The sequence below is a fragment of the Micromys minutus genome (assembly GCF_963924665.1).
Source record: "Micromys minutus genome assembly, chromosome: 16".
NCBI lineage: Eukaryota > Metazoa > Chordata > Mammalia > Rodentia > Muridae > Micromys > Micromys minutus.
Window position 1 is genome coordinate 49,164,508 of NC_137985.1, and position 12,604 is coordinate 49,177,111.

General features: G+C 50.4%; 1 protein-coding gene across 4 annotated transcripts in view; it reads right to left on the reverse strand.

The window, feature by feature from the left end:
* Positions 1-807: 807 nt before the first annotated feature.
* The window catches only part of CD276 (CD276 molecule), a 32,749-nt gene continuing 20,952 nt past the window's right edge, over positions 808-12,604 (reverse strand). Inside the window, exons 4-8 of one of the 4 annotated variants that reach the window (XM_080930365.1) lie at positions 12,135-12,431; positions 7,417-7,551; positions 5,326-5,367; positions 4,045-4,080; positions 808-1,348 (exon numbers count right to left, since the gene is read on the reverse strand). In XM_080930365.1, coding sequence (XP_080786491.1) covers positions 1,317-1,348; positions 4,045-4,080; positions 5,326-5,367; positions 7,417-7,551; positions 12,135-12,431 — 542 coding nt within the window. In that variant the 3' untranslated portion in view covers positions 808-1,316. Of the gene's footprint in view, positions 2,813-4,044; positions 4,081-5,325; positions 5,368-7,416; positions 7,552-12,134; positions 12,432-12,604 lie in introns of all 4 variants that reach the window. The other 3 variants (XM_080930366.1, XM_080930367.1, XM_080930368.1) reach the window with 3 other exon arrangements.

Sequence of the window (12,604 nt, forward strand, 5' to 3'; positions counted from 1 at the left end):
CAGGCCCTGGGACTATTCTGAACTCACCCCCTCCCCGTCAGGCAGGAATAGCACTCATTCCTCTGTTATCTGCTTCATCTTGCCTTTCTGCTTGTTTAGCTTCCTTTGTTTATCTGTTGTTTATTTCTCAACTTGAAAAAAAGTTTGAGAAGGGGGAACAGCTGAGAAAGTGCCCCCAGAAGGTCGACTGAGCCGTAGACATGCCTATGGGGCAATTTCTTAATCAGTGGTTGATATGGGAATGCCCAGCCCACTGTGGGCGGTACCATTCCCTAGCAAGTGGTTCTGAATTGTACAAAAAAGCAGGCTGAGCAAGCCAAGAGGAGTAAACCTATGAGCAGCACTTCTCCATGACCTCTGCTCCAGTCCACGTCTGCAGGTTCTTGCACTGATCTCACTTCCCGAAGGACTATGCTCAGGATATAGAAGCTGAGATGAACCCTTTCCTTCCCACATCGGTTTGGTCATGGTGTTTTATCACAGCGATAAAAACCCTAATACATTCTCGTCATGAAGTGGGGACGTTAGCAGGAGCCATTTGGAGACAAATCAAATGACATGCACAAGAGTGGGAGAAGCCTCTGGCAAAGGAACCTGATTCTAGTCAACCAACGTCACTTTCCCAAGAAGGAAACTGCAGCCAGGAACCTAAGGAGGCCACAGGGCTACGGAGAGCTAGGTAACCCTTCCCCAGGCAGAAATGCCCAGGACAGATTCCTTCCTTCTAGCACCAAGCCACCCCACTGTCTCACAGACGTCACACGTGTGAAGCTATTGAAAGAAAAAGACATTTATTTCTCCCAAAATATTCCCAGTTTACAGAGTCCGGTGTGTATTATTTTTAGTCTTTGAGATGGTTTCTCTGTGTAGCCCCACTTGTCCTGGAACTCACTCTGTAGACCAGGCTGGCTCCAAATCTTCCTGCCTCTCCCAGGTGCTGGAATTAAGTAACCTGGCCAGAGTCCCATGCTTGAATTATCCTCAGGTTCCCGAGTACTGAGGTGGGAGAGAGGCCTTCAGGAGGGGCATTAGAAGTTCTGCCAGAAGCCAGGGCTGTCATAGAGATGAGCCAGGTACATACCCCAACTCCAGAATAGCACCATGGTAAGAAAGGCCCTTCTTGTCCTCAGGCTCCAGCTGTTGAGGAGGTACCAGCATGGCATAGGTTTCTGTCTTCACCCAGGTCTGCATGGCTGTGGCCACCTGCTTTCCAGTCCACATTTATGAAGACTCCGGAAAATACCCAGTTCTCCAGGTATGGCAAGCAGTTGTGCTTTCTCCAGGTTTCTGCCACTACCCTGGGCCTTGGGTCAGGGCTAGTGTGGGCTGAGGGGGAGGTATCCAGAGCCTGTGGGTATAGTAGGGAGCAAGGCTGTTTCCCAGCTGTGGGGCAAGGTCTCTGATTTTCCGGCAGGACCCTCGTACCCAGCACAATGCTCACCCCTGTTGTTGGGGTACACTGTGTGAAGGTGTCTCTGCATATTCAATTGTTAATTTTGTACCAGCAGAGGGTTAAATGCTGGCAGGGTCTGGTGTTGTTATTTCTATGGCCCATCGCTGGTCTCATATTTTATAAATATTTGTCTCTTCCTCATCTGCCTAAGGCAATCTAGAATTACATCTGACCGGCTTTAGTAAAGAGCTGACAGCTAATAGTTGGGCAGGAAGTTGAAGGTGGTACTTCCAGGCAGAGAAAGGGACTCTGGGAGTAGAACTGACTCACAGGAGATTAGCCAGCAGACACAGAGATGGATTCAGAGTGGAGCAGAGAGGTAGACCTGGCCATGTGGTGGGACACAGTGCCAGGATTAGTCAGGATAGAGCAGCTGGGATACTGCCCAGCAAAAGGCCTAAGCTTTAAAATATTAATAGCTGTCTGTGTCATTATTTATCTAGTTGGCAGGTCTATGAAAGTCCCATTGGACTCTGTGGTCTTTCAACAGATGTTAATTTACTAAGAAAGGAAGGGTAACAAAGATTCCCAACAGGGGGAAATACAGGGTTGAAGGCTAACCCCCGAGAGGCTCTGAGAACCAGGGAGAGCAGCACCTGCTTCCTGTGGGGAGAACGGGCACAGCCCAGAGCAGCCAGAGGAGACCACGCAAAGCAAGCATGTACGCGATCCAGCACGCACATCTGCAGGTGCCCGTGACCTGTGTGTGTGGATGGGGGAGTGTGCCCCCTCACACTTAGTCAGAGAGGGAGACAACCAAAGCCAGGGCCAGATGAGGGCAGGGGAGTCAGGATGAAGACTTGCCGAGAGATTGGATCCCACCCTCGTCAGATCAACATTGAGGATCAGTAACTAAGATATGTCAGGGCCACAGGAGAAAAAAACCAAGAGGTAACTATGCAGCTGTCTTCAGAGGAATAAGGCAGGGATTCATCTGAACAAAATGTGCCTTGGAGAATAATAGCAGTTATGTGGTCTGCGTGGCTTTGGAGGAGCAAAGACATGGGGGTGGTTTGTGTGTGTCCGTTAGAAGTAAGGCAGAAGGAAGGTCCATGTAGTATCACAAGGCCATCAGATGGTATGAAGGAACTCTTTGTGTCCTGTCCGTAAGAAATAAGGCCGCGGGATGGTTCATGTATCATGTCACTGGAGAGAGGAGGCCGCAAGGTGATAGGAATTAAGTCCATTGGAAAAGTAAGGCTGTGTGTGGATGCCCTATGAACCACATCCTTTGAAGAACAGGTAGATCAGTGGAACAGAACCCATTCACTGGGGGCAGGGCTCACACTGAAGCTCAATACAGCCAGGGGGCGGGGGGAAGGGCAGCAACTCCCTGTCAAGCTAGTTCTTGTCCGTCATCTGCATTTCATGGTGGGATGAAAGAAGAAGAGGGGAAATGCATTAGAAGCTAGAAGTTCTGCTCCCGGAGGTATATCAGACATCACATGCCCATTTGGGAGTGTGCACCTAGCCACTATCCTGGAGGCTGTGTGCAGGATAGAAAATGCTAAGGAGTGTGTCTCCTTACACTGCTATCTTGTATGTACACAGGAGCCAGTAGGCAGAGTCTACTTACCCTACATACTCCCTCCTACTGGCCTGCTTGGGCCATCAGACTCACCCTTCAAGGCCTGGCTCAATTCCCTCCTCTGGCAGGATGCCTCTTTCCATTCTAGTGACCTGAAGAATAACGCAGCCGGAAACCCTTTCCCCCTGACTGTACCTCCCTGTGGAGGAACATCCAAATCTGACACCCCTGGTCCTGCTCCCCTACCCAGCTTCCATCAGCACTTTACCCTTGCTCATCTCCCTTCCTTTGGGATCTGTCTGTCATCAGCAAAGAAGCTGTCATAGCCTGTTTCTGTAGTCACCTATTTGGGATGCCTCCTTGGGGAGCAGGAAAGCCCATTGCTTTCACAGACAGGGCTACTCTGTGTAGCAACTCTCTTCAGACACCCAGCTGACATTTCTCAGCAGGGGGCTCCATTCTTCTGTGCTCACGGCCTCCCAAGGGCAGCAGGAGACCCTCACTTCCTGTTTCCGTATAAACCTGCCTATGTGAGCATGACTAGCCCCCTCCTATGCACCAGAAACGTGACTGCCCAGATGAAAGCTACATTTCTAGCCTCACCTGGAAAAAACGGGTCACATGACTAGGTTCTGCCCAATGGGATGTATCTAAAGTGACAGGAGCTATTCTTGGCCAAGCCCTAGAAAGATGTTCCCTGCCCTCCTTCTCATCCCTTGCCTCTGGTGGGGGGATGGCAGCTACAGCAACCCTTTAGACCCTTAGCTTCATATTGCAGGGGACAGAATTCAGGCCCCAGGCTACCTGCAGTTTGAAGACTATCAGACAGGAGAGGTAGAAATGCCTGGTGTGGGTAAGCCTGTGTAGGACATTTGGGTCCTATTGGAGCAGCTGGGACTCAGGCTCCTCCACCATCTCACCAGGAAGTGAGTGGACGCTGCTCTTCTGAAGTGGAAGCGCACAGGTGAGCAGCAGCAGAAGGTTGCCGATGTCTACCCCACTCCCCAGCCTCCTACACAGACACATAAACACACACATTCAGTCTCAGGCAATGTATTTTTACCTTCTTTGTTTTCAGAGTGTTTCAGAGGCTGCAGCGCTAGAAGAAAAAATAAATAAATAAACAGGACTGAGCTTGTGATAAGAGAAGAATCCCAGGGAGGCAGGCAGAGGGAGAAATAAGGTGGGGGTACAGAAGGGATGGGCTGACCTCAGCACCATGGAGTGCCAGGGGAGGAGCCTCAGAACCACCACAAGCCTCAGTTCACAAGTCCCACCTCCAGGCTTCTGAATAAGTCCCACAGGTCTCTCCTCTCTGAATCTCAGGCTCCTGCTTTTACAGAATGGGGACTAGAACCCATATCCAACTAGCTGGAGCTGTGGCAGCACATAGAGCCCAGGCCCTAAACGAGGGGAAATGAAGCTCAAAGGAGGCTGGCATGGTCACAGATACCTCCCGAGGCACCAAGGTCTCCTCTCCCTCCTTCCCTCCCCCTGACGACATCTGCCTTCTGCGTGAGAAATCAGGCCTCATCCCTTCTCCATGCTGGCCACACAGACACCAACAGGTGACGAGTTAACTGGCATGATTTATAACAGCCCCCAGGCCTATCTCCTGTTCTCCCTTCTACAGGGTGGGGAGGGAGCTGTTGTCAACTGGGCCAATCCAGAATGGCTCCTTGGCAATCTGCCTTTCTCAGCCTGGTCACTCCTGGTCCTGCAGCAGGACATCAACATTCACTGTAAGTCCTGACTCTCAGTCCAAGGCCCTCTGCAAAGCAATGGCTTCTCTAGGCTCTGGAGAGAGCTTCAGAATAGCTCTCAAGTGCCATTAGAACAGGGCCAGGATGGTATTTTACAGGTGAGACATGGAAGCCCAGAGGAGCAAAGCACTTTGCCAATGTTGCACAGCCTCTAAGGAGAACTGGGCTGTCCACAGTTGTCTGCTTTATCACAGCAGGCGTCACCATAAGCTCTTAACTAGCCACCAGGCATGGTACTGTCTTCTGTATAGACTATCTCATTTAATCCAGTGCAGAAACACCTAGAGACCTGTTCTCACACTCATTTTTTTTACACTTGGAGAAAAAAAGACCAAAGGGACAAGTGATTTGCTGAAGGCTCCTTTGTTTATAAGAGACTTCCTCTCTCCTGAAGCCCTTCTCCCCACTCTGGGAAGTCCTCAGTTGGTACAGTCCTGATGGATGGACCAAGGTAGGCAGGAGACTCCTGAGTGGTAGTCGATCCTGGGTTGGGCGCTTCCATCAGAGGGTGCTTCAAACCTCAGAGCATGAAGTCTTGTCTCCGGTCCCTGATGCCTCCCCAGTTAAGAGGGCAGACTCACCTGTCTTGGATCCTTCTCCATCCCCATCCTGGTCCTCAGCACCTAGAAGAGTGAATAGCAAGCTTTTTCAGTCCTCTCAGCCCTGCACTCCCATGCCTGGTGACTGAACAGACTTGACTTCTGCTCTGAAAACTGGATTCGAGGTTGGAGCTTAAGACCAGAACCGAACCTAGCAGATAACGGGAGGGCTGCAGCAAGAAGCCCAACACTTCCTGGCCAGAGCCCACTTTCCCAGCTTTGTATCCACTCACAACCCAGCCAACATCACCACACCTGCACCCCACCTCTTTTATTTTTCTGTGCGTGTGCATGTGTGCGTGCATGTATGTGTGCATGCATGTGAAGGTTAGACATCAGTCTTCCTCAGTGACTCTTCACCTTGCTTTTGGGGACAGGATTTCTCACAGAAGTTGGAGCTCCCTGATTCAGCTAGAATGGCTGGCCAGTGAACTTCAGAGACCTTTCTGTCTCCCTAAGCCCCAGTGTTACAGAAGCAATCAGACTTCAACGTGGGTGCTGGGACCCAAACTCAAGTCCTCACACTCGCCCAGGGGCCACTTTACTGACAGGGTCATCTGGCCAGTCCCTCTGTGCCCCACTTTAGTGTGCTCACCCCTCCTCCATTTCCCACACTCAGCCCACTTCGCCATCTATGACCTCAGCATTGCTTACTCACAGTCCACCAAACTCTGCGCATATTTTCCTCATACCTAGTTATCTTCCAGCCTCCACTACCTGTCTGTCTGCTCTCGTGCCTCAGTTTACTCATGTGACACCCACCAACTCGCCCATCTACAATCACCAATACCAACTCCTAAGTGCTCAAATGCAGAGGACGATGGCACCGTGAGGCTCTGCACATTCCCCACTCTTCACAGTAACACACGAGCTAAATGTTCTCAGGGCTTGAAACCCATCCTCACTCACGGACATACCCACGAGGCTTATACATCCAGTCTCATGCTTGTTCCACAGACACACTCATCCCTCGGCACATGGCAGCTTTACACACCCACCACCTTCATGAAACATCACACTCCTGTTTACACCCAGTTGCCATGCGTACACACTGACCGGCAGGTCCACACCCACTCACAGAGAACGTTAGCCGCAAGGTCTAAGGCTAGACCCCTCCTGTTCAGTCTGTCACAGGCACAGCAACTGTTTGAATGTCTGTTTCCTTCCTAGACGCACACTGAAATTAGTTGCCATCAAATAGTACCAAGGGGTGGGACTTGTGGGATGGCTCAGTGGTTAAAGCACTGTCTGCTCTTTTAGAGTACAAAATTCCCAGCACCCACATGGCAACCAATAATCACCTGTAACTCCAATTCCAGACATGGAGGCAGGCAAAACACCCGTACACAAAAACTTTGAATTAATTTCAATTTTAAATTCATTCTGTTTCCAAAGGAGGCGGTGCTGATTAGGCTCTGACCGCTCTACCTCGCAGATGGGACCGGCACTGTTTGCTCTCTGGCTTTCCGTCATCTAAGGGTCAGCAAGGCCTCTGCAGATGCAGGTGCCTGGACATTGTACTGACATTTACTTTATGCATGTATCTGAGTATGTGGTACTCATGCATGTGTGCATGCCTGTTTACATATGATGGGTGCACATGTATGCAAAGGCCCAAGGCTGATGTCAGGAGTCTTCCTTGATCTCTCTCCATGTCATTCAGACCAGGTCTCTCAGTTAAACCCAGAGCTCAATGAAGTGGCTAGTCTAGCTGGTCTGTGATCTGTTTGACCTGGGGAAGCTCTGTCTCCTCCTTCTAAGAGCTGTAATTACAGACTAGCTGCCCACTGGACATTTATGTAGGTGCTGGGGTTCCAAACTCCAACTTTCATTCTTCTAGCAAATGCTTTTTCTGTTCTCCCAGCTGTCTGGATACGCGGTACCCCCAGCTTGAGAAGCACAAGTCAGTAAATGTCTGTTCTTTACAAGGTCCTGTCTCAGGAATTCTCTTACAGCTGCACCAATAAACTAAAGCAAAGATATGCCCCAAGACATGAATGTATGTACAGTACACACACACACACACACACACACACACACACACACACACACACACACATCGCTCTCCCTCACCTGCATTCTCCTCCTCGCAGCTCTGCTTGATCTTTCTCCAACACACAAAGGCCAAGGCCACCAGCAGTACCACAAGACAGACAGAGAGCCCCACAGTCACCCACAGAGCCTCAGGGGGGAATGTCATGGGCTGCCCTAGAAGAGAAAGAAGGAAGAGTGAGACCATCTTGTTCTCCGGCGTGAACGGGGCTCCCGACCTCATCAGGGTAAATGATGCCCATCCAGGCTCCAACCCATTGTGGGTTTGCCTCAGAAGGGAGTAGGGGGAGCTAAGAAGCCTGAGGGTGACTGGTAACCACGGATAGGGCCTCACTGACCTAGGACAACCTTTCTGTCTTCTAAGAATGGGTTTCCAAACACCAGCCTTCATTCCTCTGTGGGAAATGCTTCTCTCCTCTCCCGACCACCTCAATACAGTATCCCTTGAGAAGCACAAGCCAGTAAATGTCTGTTCCTGTCTCGGGAACTCTCTTACAGCTGCACCAACTGAAACGGTGATGTGCCCCAAGACAAGCAGGCATGTGTGGCTGCATCTCTAAGGACCTCTAAGCTAATCCATCCCCAGCTTTTCCAACGCCACCACAGGAAACCCCACTTCAGCCATTCTTCACAGAATCCCTCCTGACTCCTTCCAGGATCTACGCAGTCGCTGCCATTTTCTCTTCCTAGCCGAGTCACCTTTCCAGAGGCCTCCCTGACGGATGCGGTCCAACCTGGTTTACATCCTCCTGAAGCGTCAGCCAGCTACGTAGCCCATGAGCCAGACTGTGGCCTGTTTTTTGACAATGTACAGGCTAGTGTTAGCTTTTATCTTTGGAAAGGGCTACAAAAAGGAGAAAGAAAAAAAAGAACAGAAAGAAAAGAAGAAAAGCTCTGGTACTCTGGAGATGTATCTCAGTTGGTGGACCACTTGCCTAGAACACATGGAGCTCTGGGTTCAGTTCCCAGCAGCGTATGATCAGGGTGTGGCTTCCCATGCCGCCTGGGATCCCAGAATTAAGGAGGTAGAGGTGGGAGAAGAAACTCAAGGTCACCCTCATTACATATTTAGTTCAAGGTGAAATTAGACAATGAGATCCTGCCAATCAATCAATCAATCAATAGTAAAACTGAGACAATGAGATCCTGCCAATCAATCAATCAATCAATAGTAAAACTGAGACAATGAGATCCTGCCAATCAATCAATCAATCAATAGTAAAACTGAGACAATGAGATCCTGCCAATCAATCAAGCAATAGTAAAATCATCGCAGAGAGATGGAACATGGCCCACAAAGTCACTCGCTGCACAGAAAGTGTGCCTAGTTCTACACACAGATGAAGGCCTGGAGGGAGAGTCTAAGTCACGCAGTGATCCATAACAGATCTGGGGGAGCCCCATCAAGAGAATATTCACGTGCAAGCCTGAGGCTCTCATTAGACGCCGAATGCCAAGGAGTGAGTGGAGGTTGAGCAGCTCAAGGTGGGGTTGAGGCCAGCAGCTGTTCTAAGCACATCCCCACCTGACTGCAGCACAGCTTCCACCCTCTGCCCTGTGTGACACTATCAAAGACGGATGATTCCTCCACCCTCAGCCCAGTGTGGGGGTGGGGTGGGGTGACACTATCAAAGATGATGATTCCTCGAGGGCATCGGCAACCAAGGTGGAGCACAGGCAGTGGGACCCAGCCTCCTGCATCCAGGGACCGTGGTAAGCCCTTGCTGTAGTCATGTTTTCCACATGGGGTGGGAGTGGGGACACACCGCTGCTCTGGACCCCGGAATCAGAAGAAGGCAGCATAGGGGCAGAAGGCCACAGCTGAGGTGGGTACTGGGTCAGTCTACAGCCCATGTGAGGGTCCTCTAGAAATGTCTAAGATGCTCCTGCAGCAGTGGACAGGGCAGAGCAGCGGAAATACTCAAGGGACTCCACCCCTCCTGAAGAGCTAACAGTTGCTAGAGGGAAGGAGAGACATTTTCTTCCATCATATGGCCACTTAAGCACCATTATCTATAACGGACCCCTCACCTATGCCCCTGTAAGCAGTCCTAAGGAAAGCTGTAGTGTCACAAAATATAAAAAGACATTAGGATGGGAAGGGACACCAACATGGCTCAGCTGGTAGAAGAGCCTCCTGTGAACGCCTGACGACCTGAGTTCTGGCCCCAGAACCAATGGTGGACAGACAGAACTGAAAGTTGTTCTCTGACTTTCACACATATGCACACAATAAATAAGGCTTTAAAACAGCAAGAACAGGAGGAGACTAGCTGGGCGGAGGAAGGGGATCAGCAGGAACGAGAGGGGACACGAGATGGTATATGGGGTGGGCATGATCAGAACGCATTGTACATATATATGAAATAAAATCTATTTGATAATGTGATTAACATAAGCTAATTTTTTTTAAAAAAAAGCAACTATTCAAAGGGAAAGTTCATCCTGACACTGTGCCTATAAAGTATGGTCTGACTTCATTCTCCTAGCCAAGGACACGGTCAGCTGGGGCTCAGACCTACATCTCCGGTGTCTGCTCTAGAAAGCCCTCTCTCTCCAGAGATGCCTGGCACAGCACACTCAATATCATGAGCCCCCATCAGGTGGAGGGAGACCAGGCAGAGGACTGAGCATCGAAATCCCAGAATGCTGTACAAGGCAGAGCTGCCCGAAGCCAAATGCAGGCCAAGGGCTCCAGGGTAAGCCAGCTCTGCTCTAATGGAAACAGGAGGCCAGCCGGCGGGGAGGAGAGAAACTGGGCTAAGAGGCCAATGCTGGATTCAGATCCTGGTTCATCTGCCTGCTGCAGAATGCGGCAAAAGAATCCAAAGGATCCTTAGATGGAGTTTGGAGAGGCTGGGAACCCGCCAGGCCCCAGGCAAACCACTGCCGTTAGCACTTGTCAGTTTTCAAAGTGGGGCCTGGCACCCAAAACCTTTGGAGCCACTGTACTGTCTGTACTCTTGGGAGAGTCCCTTTTCCCTGGGCCTCGGTCTCTTGTCTGAGTTGTGTCTGATGACACCAGCCCAGATGAAATCCCTTTCAGTCAGTGACAGCTACTGAGGAAATGTCCTCTGAAGTGCGACAACTGTTCTTTTCCACATACAAACCCTTGCTTCACAGGTATCCCAGCCCACCTGGTGCAGGATGATCATAAGCCCTCTGTCTTTCCTAACAACCCCCACACCTCTGTCCATCCCACATCTCACTCCAGACTCCTTGGTCTTTCTTGTAAAAGCCAAACCAAACCAAACAAAAAATCTGTGGGTTTTTTTTTAAAAGAAAGACTGTAAATGCATACATGTGTGCTCACACATGTATGTAAGGGTACCCACAGAAGCCAGAAAAGAGCATTTAATCGCTTGGAGTTGGAATTATAGGTGTTCGCAAGCCACATGATATATGTGTGCTTGGATGTAAACTCTAGTCTTCAATGAGAGAGGAGCAAGTCTTTTTAAAATCGCTGAGCTCTCTCTCCAACCCCAGTGAAACATGGCTTTCTTATGGTGTTCTCTGTAAGATCACAGTGGTACCTCAGAGCATGGGGGCTAAGGAAGGGACTCTACAGAGAAGGCAGGCTCAGTCTTGGGGAGGTCTGGGTGATGCCTTAAAGAGTAGGAAGAGTAAGACTTACCCCTGGAAGACAGGCATGAATGGTTGGCTCTGGGTTCGTGTGGATAGAAACTCACATAAGGACCAGCATGCTTTGCAGGAGAGGTGAGCTGCGGTGACACATAAGGTTTATACAGACACCGGCAACCAATGAAAGTAGAAAGCTGGTTGGCCTGGGGGGTGTCAGGCAGAAGGTATGGGAAGAGAAAAGACAAGGACCAGTGACAGACACCCTGATCTCAGAGACATAGGAAGTCACTGGAAAAGCCCACACAGCCCAGAGGGAGGCACTGGGGAGCTAGACCTTGCACACAGACCTACTACCAAAGGACTGAGCAGAGACATGTCGAGGCAACACAGAGGTGACTGTCTACCTTAGCATGAGCCTGAGCCCTTTTTACATCCCCAAGCACTGAAACCAGAGACTTCCCCAGTGTGAGTCTCAATCTAACATTTGACCACATGAGGGCAGTAGAGACAACACTGGCTAATCAGACTGTGTTGGCAGGGAGAAGGGCTGCCCTTCCACCAGGAGAGTGAGATCCACCTGCGAGGCTCCTAAGTCTCCCAGGGTTCACAGTTGGACAATGAGATTCTTTTTTCCACAACAAAGAAGTGGCCACCGGAAAGCACATCCTCACTCAGCATGTCTCTAAGCAAGCCTGTGTCTGCCCCCAAAATTCCACCCACCCCTACCAGACTCCAGGAAGGTACTTCGTGGTCTAAGTAAGAGGCACATGAGGACAGGGAGTTGTTGGAGAGACGGCTCAGTGGTTAAGAGCACTGACTGCTCTTCCAGAGGTCCTGAATTCAAATCCCAGCAACCACATGGTGGCTCACAACCATCTGTAATGAATCTGATGCCCTCTTCTGGTGTGTCTGAACACAGCGACAGTGGACTTATATATAATAAATAAGTCAATCTTAAAAAATAAAATAAAATAAAGAGGCACACGTACCATAGAAAGCAAACGTTACAAATGGTTTATCAGCTCAAGAAAAAGACTTCTCACTGGGGAGGCTTTGGGATACACGGAATCTATATGAAGACAAACATCTTCACATTGATATTCCATTTTAGGGCATAGAGAAGAGGTAGCTAGTCCCCAGCTGACATCTTCCTTTACCTGTGATGGTGACCGAGCCGTGAGCATCCTGCTGCAGCACCGGGTTGCGTACCAGGCAGCTGTAGGTGCCATTCGCACCCAGCACCACCCTCAGCACACTGTGAACATCGAACAGGCCCCGCTCGTTGGCCATCTGGGACGTGGTCACGTTGCCAGTCAAGGGCAGTCCCTGTCCATCCTTCCAGAACACCTCAGCCTCAGGATAGCCCTGGTAACTGGAGCACGTGATGGTTACCATGTCCCCTGGACGCAGGTCCTTGCTGGGCTCCAGGGTCATGCTGGGCTTCGAGAAGGGGGCTGGAGGGTAGCAGAGGCAGAGATCGGTGACAGTCAGCACAGGGATCCAGTGGAGGAAAGGACACAAGAAGATCGGGGTCAGGAACCAACTCTGGGGCTCTCTTTGATGGTGGTTTCAGCAGTGGGACAAAGGGTGGGCCGCATGCAGCCTGGACAAGGGGAGGTGGGGAAAA